Source organism: Typopeltis vanoorti, chromosome 9, assembly GCF_054136105.1.
Source record: "Typopeltis vanoorti isolate ZY-2024b chromosome 9, IOZ_Tvanoo_1.0, whole genome shotgun sequence".
Lineage (NCBI taxonomy): Eukaryota > Metazoa > Arthropoda > Arachnida > Uropygi > Thelyphonidae > Typopeltis > Typopeltis vanoorti.
Genome location: NC_143557.1, coordinates 136,944,764 through 136,963,246, shown reverse-complemented (window position 1 = coordinate 136,963,246; position 18,483 = coordinate 136,944,764). Strand labels below are relative to the sequence as shown.

At 37.9% G+C, this 18,483-nt stretch overlaps 1 protein-coding gene across 3 annotated transcripts in view; it reads right to left on the bottom strand.

Annotated features, from left to right (window-relative positions):
* Piezo (piezo type mechanosensitive ion channel component) overlaps positions 1 to 18,483 on the bottom strand; it is a 1,325,935-nt gene that overhangs the window by 488,923 nt on the left and 818,529 nt on the right. For all 3 annotated transcript variants that reach the window (XM_090398322.1, XM_090398324.1, XM_090398323.1), the window contains one exon: positions 4,814 to 4,969. In XM_090398322.1, the coding sequence (XP_090254448.1) occupies positions 4,814 to 4,969 (156 nt within the window). The remainder of the gene's footprint in view (positions 1 to 4,813; positions 4,970 to 18,483) is intronic.

The following is an 18,483-nucleotide window of genomic DNA, read 5'->3' as shown; positions in this document are numbered from 1 at the left end:
ATTATTACTGACTCCCTATCGACAGTTTTTCTTTAAATGAATATATCATCTGTCAGGAGAATATATTCATTATTCTGACAGATAATATATTCATTATTCTGATATTGTCAGATCTTATATTTGACTTCTAAGGAACTTTTTTTTTTAATACTGAACCCATACATGGTAGGTCGAGAGACCTATAAGTAAGACCTGCAAATTGTAATTGTTTGAGAATGCTTCATAAGGAAGGTGTTCCAGATGGGTGAGAGAAAAAAAAAAAAAAAAAAAAAAGGAAAGAGGAGAAGCATATTCAACATGTTTGCAGTTGCACAGTAAAAGGATGCTGGGCAGCTGCTGCTTTTGTATTAACAGGTGCAATAGAAAGTGAAGGGATGATAATTGCCAATTCACTGGAGCAGTGACCATGGAAGTACCTGTAGAATAGACAGAGTGCTGAAACACTATGAGATAGCGGTTGAAGTCAATTTATAAGAGAGAGATCTGCAATGAGCCTAATTGTTGGCCTCTAGACCAGCGTGAGGAATTTTTAAGGAAGTTTTATGTGCTCCACCCCGAACATGTGAGCAATATTCTAAACATGAGCAGATTTGGAATTTGTATATAGTTAAGAGTTAGTCGGGTGTAAAACAGCCTCTTGAATGAAAAAGAATGTCTAGTTTTTTGGAAGCTGAAGAGACTGTTGCTGTGATGTGTTTATGACAGACTGAAGGTAAACGATCCAAGCAGAGAGATCAGATCTTGTCTGGTGATTTGTGTATGTTATTGAGGGTAGGCAAAGGTGAGCTAAGATCTCTTTTGCAAGAGAAAAAGGAGGACTGTGTTTTGGTGGCATTGAACATGACAAAGTTGTAGATGATGTTGCAGTCTGGGATGTCAGAGTACAGCATGATTTGTTGAATGAGTAGGATAAATGGAGAGTACTATTGTCAGCAAGGCAGTGGACAGGAATAGTGGTGATTGTGGGTAGGTCATTTATGAGCAAGAAAAAGAGAGTAGGTAATAGGACAGAGCCTTGAGGTACTCCAGCATTGATTGTGAAGCTCGAAGGGTGGAAGCCATCTACCATGTCTTGCAGAGAATGACCAGAGAGAAAGCTAGTTACCAAATTACAGAGGGTGTCAGGATGATTAAAGAGCAATTTGTTAAGAAGGCTATGATGCCACACCAGTCAAAGGCTTTGGAAATGTCAAGAGCGACAGCACAAGTTTCTTCGAACCTTTCCATAATTGACACCATTCAAGATCCATATGTTGACTTCTGTTACCCTCTTTAGGAATAGGATGGATACAACATTCCTTTCATGTACTGGGATAAGTATCAGATATGTTTAGTAGATTATAGAAATGATGCAGGACGAGTGTTAATCCCGGAGCACAATTATTATTATCAACACCCGACCTCTATGGATTCAGAAGTCAGAGACTTATCGTGGGAGGTACTCACTATTGCATACAATGCTCATCCATCTGTGTCTTAAACTGATTCAATGTGTCCACATTCACAACACACTCAGGCAATGCATTCCACTCACCAACTACCCTCCATACAAAGAACCTGCTTCTCACTCCTTTGTCACACCCTCCTTATACAGTTTCCAGCAATGGCCTCTTGTTCTACTTCCTTCTCTACTTCTATGAAAAATCTCTTTCATGTCTACCTGATAACAAACCCTGACCAGTTTATATGTCTCGATCATATCCCTCCTCTTCCTCCTATTCACGAGGCTCTGCAACTTACATTCCCTCAATCTGTCCTCATACTCCACATTCCAAAGACCACTGACTACCATTGTGAAGCTTCTCTGTACCCTTTCCAACACATCCTGGTCACCATGAAAACCCGGCGACCAAATCTGTGCACAATAATCCATATGAGGCCTGATCAAGGCCTTATACAATGGAATTATAACCTCTCTATTTCTGCATGTCAGGGTTCTCCACATCATTATTCGATGTGATGTCTTCACAACTTGTACAATGTGGCCTTGAATTTCGGGTCCTTCTCCACCATCACTCCTAGATCTCTCATCTCCTCTACTTCTATTAAAGTTTCTCCCACCAAGTGTATACTTGACATCCCATTGTTGCTTACCAAATCTCAAACCTTACACTTGGCAACACTGAACTGACAGTTCCACTTACCTGCCCATTCATGTAATCTATTCAAGTCCTCTTGTAAGGCATTAACATCAGCCTGACTGTGCATTGCTCTCCCCACTTTTGCATCATCTGCAAACAGCTGGATATCACTAGTTAAATCCAACCCAATATCATTAGCATACAAATTGAACAGCAATGGTCCCAAAACTAACCCCTGTGGCACACCACTGGTGACCTTTCTCTTTCGAGATATTACACCCTCATATACAACTTTCTGATACCTATCTGACAGCCAGTCACTCATCCAGTACAGGTCTGTTATCCAATCCCATCTGTTTCAATTTATTTAAGAGCTTGAATAGATTACATGAATGGGCAGGTAAGTGGAACTGTCAGTTCAATGTTGTCTGATAACCACAGAGAATACTGCAGTTATCAACCCATTTCTGTACCCTACGTCTCACCAATCTCTCCAGGACCTTCACCACAACTCCAGATATACAGACCGGTCTATAATTTGAAGCTACAGCCTTATCCTAGTGGAACAATTTTACCCTCCTTCCACTCCCTTGGAACCTGTGCTGTTGCAAAACTCTTGTTAAACAGGCATGCCAATGCTATGCCAGTTCCCTGGAACAATGTTTTGAAAAAAACTGGAGAGATGTCAACAGGACCAGAAGACTTTTTCGTATGCAAGTTTTTTAATTGTTTCCTGATTTCTTTTTGCTGAAAAATTGAAGGATGTATACAGCACTTGGATTCCAGTATGATAGGGGTGATTTCACTTGGTCATCAATGCAAGAGTTTGAGGAAAAGAGTGATGGCGGTTCAGCTTTATCTTTTAGTAAAATGCCACCACTGTCATTAAGATAAGAGAGATGTGGAAGTGCAGTAGAGCAGAAGTTGGCCTTAGCAAGGGATCAGAAAGTACAGCTTCTATTTGGATAGAAGGTAAGTTTTCTGATGTTGATCTTTATGAAATCAGATTAGGATCTGCTGATGACTGATTTGCACATGTTCCATACTTTGATGTAAGCAGAGCATGATGCTGGAATTCTTGAAGAGAGACACTTGCAGTAAGCTAAAATTTTTTTCTGTAACTGATCTGGTACACTTTGTGCTTGAAAAGTTGGTGAGGATTATGCCAATAAGAATAATTTCTGTAATTCATTCACAGCTGGTGTTAGGGTCAGATCATTATTATTCTCTATAAATTATATTTATTAATTATTTTATAAATGTAACGATTCTGATGGTTTGTCCTGTTCTTGCATATAACGATTTATTTTCAATTTCTGTAGGAGACAGAAATAAGTATATTCTACACCTCCATTTATCGTTGAGAGGACTAATATATAAAATTATTGTAGTTTCAAATTATCACTCAATGAAGTGATTAATAGTTGAAAAACAGCAAATTTTTCTTTCCAAGAAATAAAGCATTCTCCATACTTTTTATCAAATGAATTTTTTTTAATTATTAAATTTTAAATAATCTCCACTTCTAACAAATATATGTACTCACAGGATTTCAGACAACTAGTATATGCTTTGAAACCTTGATGTTGCTAAATGTAATAAAAGTAATAAAAAATACTGATCATAATTTGTCTTTGCTTATTCATGTTGATTTTGTAGATCATGCAGTCTGCTACAATTATAAAATTAAAATTTCACTGAATACATTGATACACACACCTCAGCAAGTGCTGAAACCAATTTCTGCAATTTTTTTTTCTTTTACTTGGAAAAAGATAACACATTACTTTTGCATTTTCTATACAATTGAGAAACTTCATATATACAAGTTTTACACAAGAATTCCACTGGAAAAAAATGAAGCTGTTTCCTTCTTAAATACTGATACATTTCTAAAAGCGAGTCCAATGCAGATGTCATGCATAGTCAAGAGAGTTCTGGCCCGATGCACTATACATGCAATATACACATACTAGCCACTGAATTACAATGTTATTTAATGCAGTGGTTTCTTATATGATATGTGGCTAAAAATATCAATCCGCTTATTCTCTGTGCATAGTTCAGTGAGATATGGGTCAGGAACAGACTTCATTACATGCTTCAGTCAATTGCTGCACACAGGAAGCTCTGTTTGTCTGTACAAGCCTTCTCAGATGACAGTGGGCTTGATAATTCCTGACAAACTGTCTTAGGACTACAGTTATGCCTCTTAGACAAGCAATGTAGGTTATTTTTCCACTGAGATTAAACATCTGGGATATCTCACCTTTTTTTTTGAAATTGGTCAGCTCTGCTGCTTTCAAAATTACGGCTCCAGCCAGATCATCCACAATAAGCCTTTTATCCAACTCCAAAAGATTCTTTATTTTTAACATTATGATCAACATTGTTGATGATTACGAACCAGCAGCTTTCATAAATAGTTTCCTCGAACATGACCAAGTATTTTGCAAAAATGTTGTGTAAGTGATGTTTATATACATCTGCATAAAGGTTTCCAATTTAGTGGCCAATATGTGTATCTGACACATCATGAAGGTGTTAAGTTAATCACATTTTGGATTCTTTTTATTTATTGTCATCAATGATATAAGTAGTTCAATGGACCATTGTTGAAGTGTTATACCTTTTAAAATCTAAAAGATAAATAATAGAAATATTTAAAACATAAAGAAACTAAAAAATCTTAAGAAACAGCAACAATAAAATTGAAGAAACAAAGGCGATACCTGTGAAGATACTGAAAGAAAACGAGAAATCCCAGAACGATCTGCACTAACAATGGGGGACTGTTGACTAGACTCACCAACATCATCATCTTCACTTGATCCTCTTCTGGGTTCTTCAATAGGTTTCAAGTTGCTTTTAATTGTCTTACTGATTAACTGCAAAATGTAATAAAAATCAATTAGAAAATACTCACTGAAGACATTTTACAAAGTATCTGATTGAATTTTGAGTTATGTTAATTGATATGGAACTTTTCTGTTCTTTGCTAACAGTAAAGTTACTAAGACATGCTGAGTGAAATTACAATGTTACAACAAACTTTCTGCAGAAAGCAGCATATGAAAATAACACTGAATATATCTGCCAAGGAGAAAATAGAAGTTCAATGAAACATCTTTTCATATCATGCACTGGGCAGAGATAATACCCTGCTGAGCAGTAAGATGAATGCAAACATAGAAAAAATGTCAATCTCATTTAGCATAGCTTGACAGATTATGAAAACAAATTAAAGGGAGCGTGAATGCTGCCTTTAATTTGTTTTCATAATCTGTCAAGCTATGCTAAATGAGATTAACATTTTTTAGAAGCATATTAAAAACAACCTCTGTCTAAATTCAGTAATATTTTAATCAAACATAATAACATAATAAAGGGAATACATATGGTATTATTATTATTATTCAGGCCTCCATGGAGTCAAAAGACTCATCATGGGAGGTCCTTCCTAAGAAACACAAAGTCTATCAAGACTCATCGAGAGAGGTCCCTCCTAGGAAACACAAAGTCTATCATACCACTCCTTAAACTCATTGACTGTTCTCACTCTCACCACTCTACTGGGCAATGCATTCCATGGTTCAACCACCCTCCATGCAAAGAAACCACTCCTCACCCTCTTGCTCACAGTTTCCTTTCGTAACTTCCAGGAATGGCCCCTTGTCATCACTCCTTCCTGTTGTTCAACCAAGCGAAAGAACTTGCTAGTGTCAACCGTGTAACCACCTCTCAACAGTTTAAAAGTGGGTTCTACAGGCAAACTGAGAGATTAACTCATAAATGAGTGCTTACCATTAGTAGGAATCTGCTATCTGATCCCTACTAATGGTAAGTAGGAATCAGATAGCAGTTTAGTGGAATGCATAAACAACCAATTTAGTGGAATGCATAAAAAAATTAGTTAAAAACAGACATCAGATTTGTGGAGGAGCAGGATAACAAGTGGGGCCTGCAAGGTTCTAGAAAAGTTCCACTACTATTCAGTATGTACATACATATCAAGAGACAGGATATATAATTATTTACAGTGATGGATTGGTGACAGTTATTTTCTTGACCTCCATGGAGCCACAAGACTCATTGTGGGAGGTCAACTTTATTCAACACAAGGTCTATCATATCACCCTTTAAAATCATCCAGTCTGCATGTTCACCACCCTCTGGCAATGCATTCCATGCTCCTACCACTCTGTGCAAAACCACTCTTGATCATATCCCTCCATTGCCATCTATCCACTAAACTCTGCAGTGCACATGTTCTTAGTCAATCCTCACAATGCTGTATGGTCCTGATATCGCTTTTGTTATCCATCTTTGCACCCTCTCCAGGTGATAATCAGATATGAGCACATAACTCCAGATGTGGTCTGATCAAAGATTTATACAATGAAACCATTGTATAAAGTAAACTTATCTCTCATGGACAATGTTCTCTACAACTCTGCCACAATTCTCTGAGATGTCTTCATAACCTTTGCAGTGTGTCCTCGGAAATTCAAATCTCCATCCAATATCACCACAAAATCCCTTCCTTCTTCTACGTCTTCCAGTATAACTCCGCCAAGGTGGAGTTATACTGGAAGACGTAGAGGAAGCATCCCACCTGTGGATCACAAATTTTAAAACCCTACATTTAGATATTAATATTTTTTTTATGTGGTTCTCACTCACGAAAGGTAAACCTATAGTGTATTTGCACTGTGGGGGAGCTAAGGATATTCCCCACTCCCCTGTTTTCATAAATTTTATATTTTTTTTGTGATTGTTTTTATTTATTTTTAGATAGTCTGGAAATCCTGCTCTAGAGACAAAATATGGAACTTTTCAACTTAGTTCAGGCCTCCAATAACAGGGATGGTGGTCCGACCACGTGATGAAATTAATCTCCCACCTAAAGACAATCATAAATATCCATGACCGCAGCGGGACAAACCTGTGACCTGTTGGTTGGAAAGCGGGTACACTAACCACATGGCCAACGAGGCCCTATTCATTTGTCCACCTTTCCAGCTTATTAAAACCCTCTTGAAGAGCCAAAACATGAGCACTATTACAAATAATCCTCCCAAGCTTCATATCATCTGCAAACAACAAAACACCTCCCTGTAGTCTTATGTCAATGCTAATATCATTGACATAAATAGTGAACAGCAATGGTCTCAGAATTGAATCCTGTGGAACTCCACTTGATACTGCTCTCCCATATACAACTATCTGATATCTATCACCAATCGAATCCACTAACTTGCTATCCAAACACATCTGATGCAGCTTAAAAATCAATTTGTCATGTGGCACCCTGTCAAATGCCTAGGTAAAAAAAGACAGTGTATGCCTGTGTTTTTAAGATGTATGTATGTATATATATATATATATACCAGGAACATTTATACAAAGAAAGTGCAAAAGCCCTACATTAGTGACTTAACCTCAATTATAATGACTGTCTTACTATTCTTATACTGTGAGAAATTGTCATTCTCAACTGTATTAAATAAGTTTGTAATCTCAGGTTTTTTTAACTCCTCTATTTTAATTTTATTTTCAGCCCAGTAGTTTTAACCTATGAACACATGATTGTACATATAGAGGAATTCCACTTTAACTCATATGCCCCACTGTTTCTTATTCAGATTCCTCATTTTTGTTCACTGTATACACTAATGATATCTTACATTACATAAGATGAAATATCTGTATAATAGATTATTTTTACTGTTGTACACATTTAATTCTATAGTTATACACCCTCTGTCCAAAAAGAAACCGAACTTTTCAAAAATAGAAGAAACTAGTGGTGCTACCTGTTGTATCTTTTTGTTGTCAAAAGCAGCAACCTCCATTAGTGTAGTGTCAACTGTTTATGACATTTGTTTCATTAGAAGCCGAGTTAGAATTATAGTGCCAAGAGTGACAGTGTGTTTTGACGAACAATCGGAAAATGAGTTTCAAACAGAGAGCTGCGATTGACTTTTGTGTTAAACTTGATAAAAGTTCAACCAAAATGCACCAAAAAGCATACGGTGATGAATGCTTATCCCATACTCAAGTTTACGAGTGGTTTAAGCGATTTCAAAGTGGTCGCAAGACGCTTGAGGATGATGAAAAGCTGGGCCATCCAAACACTGGACTGAGTGAAGTTAACATCCAAAAAGTGTGTGATTTCATCAAAGAAAACCCGAAATCGTTCATGAGATTGATTGAAGATGAATTGGGGATTCCAAAATCAACTGTGAACAACATTTGGACCGAGAGTTTGGGCCTTCGTAAATTGAATTCGCGATTTGTTTCCCATAAGTTGACCAATGACCAAAAATGTATTGAATTGAACACTGCAAGGACCTCAATTTCACAAGGACTCAAACCTCCTTGAAATGATCGTTACTGGTGAGAAACGTGGTGTTTTGAGTATGAGCCTGAAACAAAGTGCCAGAGTGCTAAGTGGAGACCACCAGAAGAGGGGCATCCGAAAAAATGTTGCATGACGAAGTCAAAAGTAAAGAAATGCTGATTTATTTCTATGATTCCAAGGGCATTATCCATAAAGAATTCATTCCGCCTGGTCAACGGTCAATGGCGAGTTTTATCTCGAAGTTTTAAAGTGATTGATAGTGAGAATTTATCATGTACAGCATAAATATCATGATGCAGGAAGATGGTCAGTTTTGCACGATAATTCACCATCTCATAGTTCGAACATTGTGAGACAGTTTTTGAGCAAAAATCAAGTTTGTGTGTTGGATCACTTGCCGTATTCAACTGATTTAGCACCCTGTGACTTCTTTCTCTTTCCCAGACAACATTTGCCGATGAAAGGAAAGTGATACGACATCATTGAAAAAGTTCAAGCAGTAGTAACCACGACCCTCAACAGTATCCCAAAAACCAATATAAAAAATTCATTTAACGAATTAATTGACCATGCCAAATGCTATATTGAAATTGAGGGAGAGTATATTGATTGAAATAAATGATTTGAATAATTATAATTGGCCTGTGTTTTATTTTCTGTCAAAAGTTTGGTTTCTTTTTGGACAGAGGGTGTAGATACTGCACAGGTCTCATTATACAAGAAAGGCATTACTTTATTTTTGAACCTCTGGTAACACTATATAAATACATCAAGTTTTTTTCCATCCATACAATGCCATTCTTGCATTGAAAGTAGTATCTCTGAAATTTCAAGGCAATTTTTTGTATGCATCTATACTTTATATGTTTACTGTAGGTACCATGTTAAAACAATGTTGTAATGATTTTGAAGGAGAGCAAAGGAATAATAGTGGCTAATTCAGCAGAGCACTGTCCATTAAAATACCTATAGAAAAGGTACAAGGCAGAAACTGAATGTCTGTTAGAGAGGGATTGAAGTGGATATGTGAGAGAGAGAGATCATTAATTAGCCAGATTGTCTCTTCTGGATAGAATTGAGCAATCTTAGAGAGTATTTTGGTGCACTGCCCCAAATACGTGAGCAATATTCTGTGGCTGGGCAGATTTGGGATTTGTATAAAGTTGGCAGCTGCAAAGGTGTGAAGTAGTGTCCTGTGAGAGAAAGTATTAAGTATTATTATAATCAGTTTTTGGCTGCGGAGCTATAGGTGAAATATGGATGTGCCAGGAAAGGTCAGAGGTGCAAATCAGTCCAAGAAGAAAAATATGATCGTTTCTGGAAATCTCAGTATTACTGAAAGTAAGGGGAAGGGATGCGAGCTCTTTCTTGTGAGAGATCAGACAGAACTGGATTTTGGTGGCATTGAAATTTACAAGGTTGTCCTTGTCCCACTGGGATAAAGCTAGGAGATCTGAGTTCAGATCCCTGATCCTGGTAGATCTTGAGGATTCTAATACTTGAGCACTAAAAGGTTTGTGGAATGCAAAGGGGGAATGGAGTACACTGTCATCAGCAATGCTATGGATAAGATTGGAAGTCTGTGAGAGCAGGTCATTTATATACAAGAGGAAGAGAGTGAAAACCTGAGGTACTTCTGCACTGATGGGGAAATCTGAAGAGAGTAAGCCGTCCACCATGACACGTAGCGAGTGATCAGTGAGAAAGTCGGCAAGTCAGTTGCAGAGTAAGGAAGGCAGACCACAGGATGACAGTTTCATGAGTAGTCCCCTTGTGCCAAACCCAATCAAATGCCTTTGAAAAGTCGAGGACAACCATGTGAGTTTCTCCAAATTTCTCTATAGCCTGATTCCATAGGTGGGTGGTGAAAGCAAGAAGTTCAGCTGTAGATCGTGAGTGGTGGAACCCAGACTGCTGGTCACTGATTAGTTGGTATGTCTCTAGGTGGTTCATCAAGAGTTGATTATTGATGACCTTTTCCATAATTTTTGAGAGAAAAGAACTGAGAGCAATTGGACAGTAGTTCGTTGGTTGAATTTTATCACCTTTCTATGGGCTGGGCTGGATGTTGACCTGTTGTCGGGTAGGTGCCAGTTGAATATGATAAATTAAAGAGGCGATACAGGATAGGTGTCAGTTCTGGGGCACAATTTTTTTTATCACAATAGGTGGGATACCATCAGGACCAGATGCACTGTTTATGTTCAGGTTATTAAAGACTATTTGGATTTCTTTTGTAGGGAGATGCAAAGGATGCCATTCTTTGTGGAATGGAGGAACTTTGCCCAGGTCATCAATACAGGAATTGGAAGAGAATAAGTAAATTGGCCTTGTCTTTTGGTGTGGTGACTACTGTACCCTCTGGATGTGAGGGTGGTGGAAACCTGGGTGGGAAGAAGTTGCACTGAATGGCCTTGGCAAGAGACCAGAAGGAGTGACTGCCATTTGGGTAAGAGGTGAGTTTGCAGCATTTGACCCTTTCAAAGTATGACTTGGAGTTGGTGATTATTCTTTTGCAACTGTTACGAGCTGCAGTATATGCAGAGACGGCAGCTGGAGTTTTGGTCTTGAGCCAGTTGTGGTAAGAAGAGATGTTTTTTTTTAACAGCATTGCCACACTTTTTTGAGAACCAAGGCTTGGATTGTGGGGCTGAGAATTTGGAGTGGAATAGGGGATGAAAGCCTAGCCTTCATTCCTGTGAGGATGATTTCTGTTATTCAATCTGAGCAGGTGTTTGGATCAGAACTGAAGCAGTAGTCAGATCATGGGAAGGAGTAATAGTAGTCATGGAGGTCTTCCTAGTTGGCACTCTTGTAGTGCCAGAGGACACGAAACTGTGAACTGGTGGGTGAAGGTTCTTCTGTGGCAAAAGAGACATATGAGATTGTGGTCTGGGTTACAAAGAGCAGAACCGACAACTACAGTATACCTGGAAGGGGAGCTTGTTAAGAAGTGGCCGAGTGTTGCCAAATTGGAGGGAGTTATTATTATTATTCCACGACACCTCCAGGGAGCCCATGGACTCATCAAGGGAGGGCATCTGCTCTACAACTCTGTTTCCACCATTCATCCACCAGCTGACTGCAACTACACCAACAGCATCTACTGCCGACCACCACCATTAGTATTTCCACAGACAATCACAAATATCCATGCCCATGGTGGGATTCAAACCTGCAGCCTTTTGCTGCAGGTTCAAATGGATACGCTGAGCAGATACACTAACCACTCAGCCAGGCAGGTTGGCCAGTTGTCTGGTATTCTGGTAGGAAGATTGCAATAGGCTATTACTGAAACTGGAGAAATGGAGCCAATGTGAGTTGTGGACATCGAAGTCCCCAAGAAGGATGACCTCACTAGTGGGGTACTTAAACTGCAGGAAGTCAAGCTTTAGAGAGAGAGAGAAAGTTGAAGAGGTCAGAGTGGTTATATGAAAAGAGTAGGTTGATCTGGTAGGGCCAAAGCAGATCAAACAATGGGGATTCAAGGATTTGCAGTCTCTGGCATGGTATGTAGGTTCTGAAGAATGCACAAGTGCTACCCTTGTGGCAGATCTACGGATCGATGCACCTTGGCACTGAAAACACTAGCCAGGAGCCAATAGTCATTGGCTCCTGGCTAGTGTTTTCAATGCCAAGTTGCCCAAGACAGATTGGTGAGTTTTTGAGAAACTGGATGTGGGTCTGATGTTCAGAGATACGCTTATTGACAGATTTTCCTGTGTCCATATTAAGACAAGTTGCATGAAAATGGAACTTTGTACCACCAGGTAGCATCTATAATGAAAGTTTGTCTTTTGGAGAAGGTAGCAAGTTATGAATTTGGTTGATGGGTTTATAGGTAGTAGTGAGTTTATGTTTTTCCTAATTTTTGCTACCCATTCAGAGATGTCAGAGAAGTTGATGTTGGTATGAAAGAGGTAAAGATAGACCCACAAGTGGCATTGTATGGAGATTCGATTATTAGAGGTGTGTGGTAAATGAAAAGATACACAAGATTTCTTTTCCTGAAGGTACAATGAATAGTGATTGAGGTACTGGATATGAAAAGTAAGCAAGCATAAGAGTTGGTAGTGGTAGTATGAAGGAATGACTTGATGGGGAACAAGGAAAATGTAAGACTGAATATCAGGTAGTTTTAGAGAAGGATAAAAGACAATACTGTGATAGGAAAGGTAGTCACTGAGTTGCCCAGGTATAACAGCGATGACATTAGTCACAGATCAAAGATTATTTAGATATTTAGTGGAAATGTGTAAAGAGAAAGAAGTACAGTTTGTTAATGTGCAGAATAAGTTTGAGGGAAAAATTGGACTATATAAGAATGATGGACTGCATTTGAATAGTTTAGGTATGAGTCATTTGAAGAAACTGTTACTGGAAGCAAGAATAATGAGTCAGAGAATGAATCTGAGCAAGTAAGAAGAGATGTGAAAGAGTGGAACAGTAAGAAAGAATATATTGAAGTGGTACTTATGAACAGAGAAGTGGCTAGCATGAGTGTAGAAAATGAGAGAACTAGTATGCAAGACAAACAGGGAAATGCAGAGACTTAGAGTGGACAGGGAAACTTAGTATTAGAAAGTCCAATGCTCAAAGAGGAAATGAATGCATATGAAGACAAGAAAGGAATTGAAAGGCCTAGGGAGAATATGAAATTGCTCAAGGAAGGCAGGGAGATGTCACATTTAATAAGTGGTATCAATGAAACTTGTCATAGATCTAGGAATTAGCTGTTATATTTGTATACGAATGCTAGAAGTATCAGAAACAAGGTAAATGAAAGGGTTGCATTGAGTTTGTACACCGAAAAGTGGTTGGAACAAGTGAGACATGAGTGGATGAGGATGACATCCTGACAGGAATAAAGATGAAAAGGCACAATGTTTTTCATGAAGATAGAAAGGATAAAAAGGGAGGCAGAGTGCTATTGATGATAGAAAAAGAGTTATGTCCATACCAGGTAGAGATGCAAAGGGGGAAAATAGCAGTAATGGTTTTGAGCCAGTATGGTGTGAGATAGAGGTGAATAGAATGAAATACTTAGCTGGATGTTGCTATAGATCTGGTAATGTGGATGGTAGTGACCACGAAATCTACTGTATAACCAAATTAAGCCAAGCAAATAAGAAAAGGGTGATCATTATGAGTGAAAGTAATTATGGCAATATAGACCGGGATAATAAGATGAAAACTGGAAGAGAAAAAAATGAGTTTCTTCAGTATTTGAGGGACAACTACCTCAAGCAGTAAGTAACATAGTGCACCAAGGATTCAGGGGCTTGGATTTGATAATCTCATCAGAGTATGTTATCATAAATGAAGTGTCAAATCACCCTCTAGTTGGTGAGAGTGACCATGAAGTGATTATCTGGGTGGTTGCCAGCAATGTGAGGACTTCTGTGAGGAAAGGGTACATGTGGAACTACAAGGCTGGTAATTATGAGAATCTCCAGAGATAACTTGCAGCTGTGACACGGAATGAGGAGTTAAGTGGAAAGGAGATCTGTGCTACTTTGGTGATATTCAAGAACTATCAAGTAGAAGCAATGTCTAAATGTATTCCAAAGGTCAGAAGGTTAAATAAAGTAGGTATGAGTTGGATGAATGAAGAGATTAAGCATGCAATACAAAGAAGAAAAAAAAAGCATCACGGAGGCAAAATAAGAGGAATGGTAATAATCAATTCCATGAATAATACAAAGAACAGTCAAGGAGACTGACTCAGTTGGTAAGGCACTGCTCATTATGAACTTTTGTTCAGGATGGGCAGCAGTTAGCTAAGGAAGCAAAAAAAAAAAAAATCCATAGGATTTTTTTTTAATATATATAGCCAGCAGCCAGCAAAAAAAAAAAAAAAAAAAAGTAGCCTGGCATTGACTGGAAAAAATGATATAAGCACAACTGTTACAGATGATTTGTTAAGGTGTTTAATGAGCAGTTTATAAAGATTATTCATCCTTGTGAATGTGGCATTATGGAGTGCTTCAGAGAAGTAAATGAGGAGGAGGAGATAATTTGCGAGTGGGCAAAAGATGAAATCATGTTAATACAGCACTGGAAGTTAATGATGTATCACTACATATTTTGAAGGAATGTTCAAGTTGCCATCAGTCCTGATATATTTGTTTAATATAGGGCTTGCATTTTGTCAAGTTCCAAAGGAATGCAAGGAAGGCAAGTTTGTGCAGCTACATAAGGGAGATGACAGAATTCAAGCAACAAATTATAAGCCTATCTGTGTGTCAGATGTTGTGGTTAAATTGTTGGAGAGCCTGCTGAGAAAAAAAATCCAGAATTGGGTTGACATATCTTTAATGGAGAGCACAGATTTGCTATAGTGAGGTCATGGTTTAGTAAATACTTAATTATTAGAATAATGTGACTGCTGCATTGGACAAAGGTGATGTATACACAGTAGTATACTTAGATTTTTAAAGGCTTTTGATAATTACCATATGACCAAAATAAAAAATGATGGTACAACATGACAAAATTTCATGCCGGCTGGGGCGTCGCCTGGTTAAACAAGGCCCCCATTGTTTTCGCCAGGGAACCAGGGCGAACAGCGAAAAGTCAGCTACTGGAACAAATCTGAAAACAAACCCCAACTCAACATCACCAGATTTAAAGATCGGTAGTATCAACATAAGAAGCCTGAATGGCAAAGAAATGGAGCTAGCTGAGGAATTAGATAAGTACCAGATCAACATAATAGGGGTGACTGAAACAAAAAAAGACCAAAACTGGTGAGATCTTTCTGAGCAATAAATACAAAATGTTATATTCAGGCAATGACAATCAAGGAAAAGAAGGAGTAGCCATAGTATTCAACACAAAATACGAGGCTAATCTTCTTAAATGGTAGTCAGTCTCAAGTAGAGTAATGTGGGCAAATATGAGAATGCGGAACTGGACAATGAGACTTATTTGTGCCTATGGTCCTACACAAGGTTCTGCTAAGGTAGAAGTGGAGGAATTTTTTGAGGCTTTAGAAAAAGCAACTGACACAATGAAAAAGGAAAAGTTGGTCCTTGTTGGGGATCTAAATGGCAGAGAAGAAAATGATTGTAAGACATACAAAAATATTCTGGGAAAATTTGGAGAAAAGAGCAAAGCTAATGATAATGGCAAATATCTGTTGGATTTCTGCTCAGGACATGGACTGGTTATTACTAACACCATGTTCCAACATAAAAATGTGCACAAATTCACATGGAGAGAAGAGGCAAGGAATAAGAAAAGTTTCATTGACTATGTTATTGTTGATAGTGATGTTTTCTCCCTGGTGCAGGACACCAGAGTGAACAGAGAATTTGAAATTGGAAGTGATCACTATTTAGTCTTGAGCAGGATAAAACTGAATTTCATATCGAAAAGAATAACATGTAAGAAAGTTTTAAAGTGAATAAAAGTTGCGCAGCTCTCAGATGTGAACTGTAGACTAAAATACACAAAGATTATTGAAGAAAAAATGAAAGAGTTTGAGAACAAGAACCAAACCTTGGAGATTCAGTGGCAAACCTTGAAGAAAACTCTGATTGATTCTGCCAGAGAGGCATGTGGTGAGGTTGACTGCAAGGATAAAAAAATCAGAACTCCTTGGTGGACACAGGAAGTTAAAGAGGCAGTAAAGGAAAGGAAGAAAGCATATCAAAAGTTCCTGTCAAATAAGTCAGCTTGTGCTCTTAGAGAATATAGAGACAAATGCAAGAATGCTAAACGCTGTGTAAAACTAGCTAAACAAATGTCATGGGAGGACTTTGACAAGAATATAGAAAATAAATATCAAAAAGGTGGGAAAATATTCTGGAGGTTGTTGAAGAAGCTTAGGAATGGAGGAAAGAGTGCTGTAAAAGGAGTTAGAGATGATAAAGGTGACATGAAAATGGGAGAAAAAGATATCCTTGAAGTATGGAGTAATTATTTTGAAAAACTGCTAAATGAAACAAGCAGTGATGACAGCACAGTGGTAAAAAACACTCAACAGGCATACAGTCAGGAATACATATCCATACTTGAAGTAGAAAAAGCCATCACAGGCTTGAAATGTGGAAAGGCAGCAGGAGTAGATGATATTCGACCAGAAATGATGAAGTATGGTGGTATAAGAGTCTTACAGTGGCTGCACCGCATAGTTCAGAAAGCCTGGACAGAGGGACGAATTCCCGATGATTGGAGTAGAGCTCTCACATAGTACCCATATATAAAAAGGGAAATAAAACTGAATGTGAGAATTACAGAGGTATTTCCCTACCGAGTGTTCCTGGCAAGATCTATGCCAGTATACTTGAGAAACGGTTGAGAAGAATTGTGAAAGAAGAGCTTGTTGAAGAACAAGCTGGATTCAGGCCAAACAGAGGCTGTCAGGATCAGATCTTCACTTTACGACAAATATTCGAGAAAGCATGGGAATATAACAAAGATCTGTATTTAAGTTTTGTCGATTTGGAAAAGGCATATGACAAGGTGCCAAGAGAGAAGCTATTCAATACGCTGCAGTTATATGGTGTGAATGGGGCATTATATCAAGCAATACTTAGTCTTTATTTGAGTTGTAAGTCAGCAGTCAGAATTGAAGGAAGTGCAGGAAGATGGTTTAATGTTAAATCTGGTGTGAGACAAGGATGTACATTATCCCCTCTGTTATTCATTATCTATATGGATTACATTATGAAGGAAAGTGGTATTAAAAATGATATCAAAATTGGAGATGTTAATGTCAGCTCTTTGCTTTATGCAGACGATGTTATACTTGTAAATAAATCTGCTACAAGTCTGCAAGATACCCTGACTAAATTGAATAGCTGTTATAATAGATATGGTATGAAGGTCAGCAATAAAAAGACAAAGACAATGAAAATAGGCAGAATCATTGAAAATGTCAACTGCGTTGTGAATGGAGAACCTGTGGAACAAGTAAAACATTTCAGCTACTTAGGCACGATTTTTACTGAAGATGGTAAATTAAATATAGAAATAGACAACAGAATCAGCAAAGCTGGTATGGTATGGTGGGAAGTCAATTGAATAAATTCATATGGAATAAGAGAGAAATTAGTCGGAACACTAAATTAGCTGTATACAAGACAGTGTTCAAATCAGTTTTAACTTATGGATCTGAGAGCTGGGTCAGAAGTAAAACACTTGACCAAAGACTAGAGACCACAGATATGAGAGTCCTGAGAAAGATTATAGGCATGAACAGACGGCATCAATGGCAATATCATATTAAAAACAAGGATATTAGGAAAGAACTTGACATTGTCAGAATCCAGGAATGCATTAGTAGAGCTAATCTCAGGTGGTATGGTCACTTAAATAGAATGGGAGAGGAAAGATTAGCAAAACAAGTGTTCTCTGCCAGGTTGGCAGGAAAACGACCCAGAGGTAGACCAACATATAGGTGGATTGATATGGTACAATGTGCCTTAGATGATAGAAATATAAGATCTGATAATGTTGGAGTCTTGACAAGTAACAGACTGATTTGGAGGAAAATTGTAGATAGGAAGTTAGTAATGATGTAATTTTTTTCATGTAGTACTATCATATCCTGTACACTCCCTTTGGGTACATGGCAGGAATTTGATGATGATGATGAGTTGACAGTGAAACTAGAGAGGATGTGGGTTGGATATTACACTGGTATATTGGAATAGAAATTGCTATCTGATAGATATCAGCATGCTGTGTGTATGTGTGTGTGTGTGGGGGGGGGATATCCTAGTGTTAAAGTCTGAATGAAAAGAGTAGTCAAAACCTTTACCTTCATTCAGATTTAACACAATTTATCAATTCCGGAGCCAGTATCAATATATCAAGAGAAAAATAATCAATTGTAAATTATCAGTTCCGTTAATATTTAAGAAAGTTTTATCTAATGCATCATATTGAAATTAAATAAGTGTTCTGTAAAATTTAAACTATGTGTAATCTATGTAACTGCTATTACAATGTTGAAGGCAAAAGGCAATCCGATTATACAGCAATGGCCTGAAGTTATACATGTGCACCAAATAGAACGCTAGGGGTGAG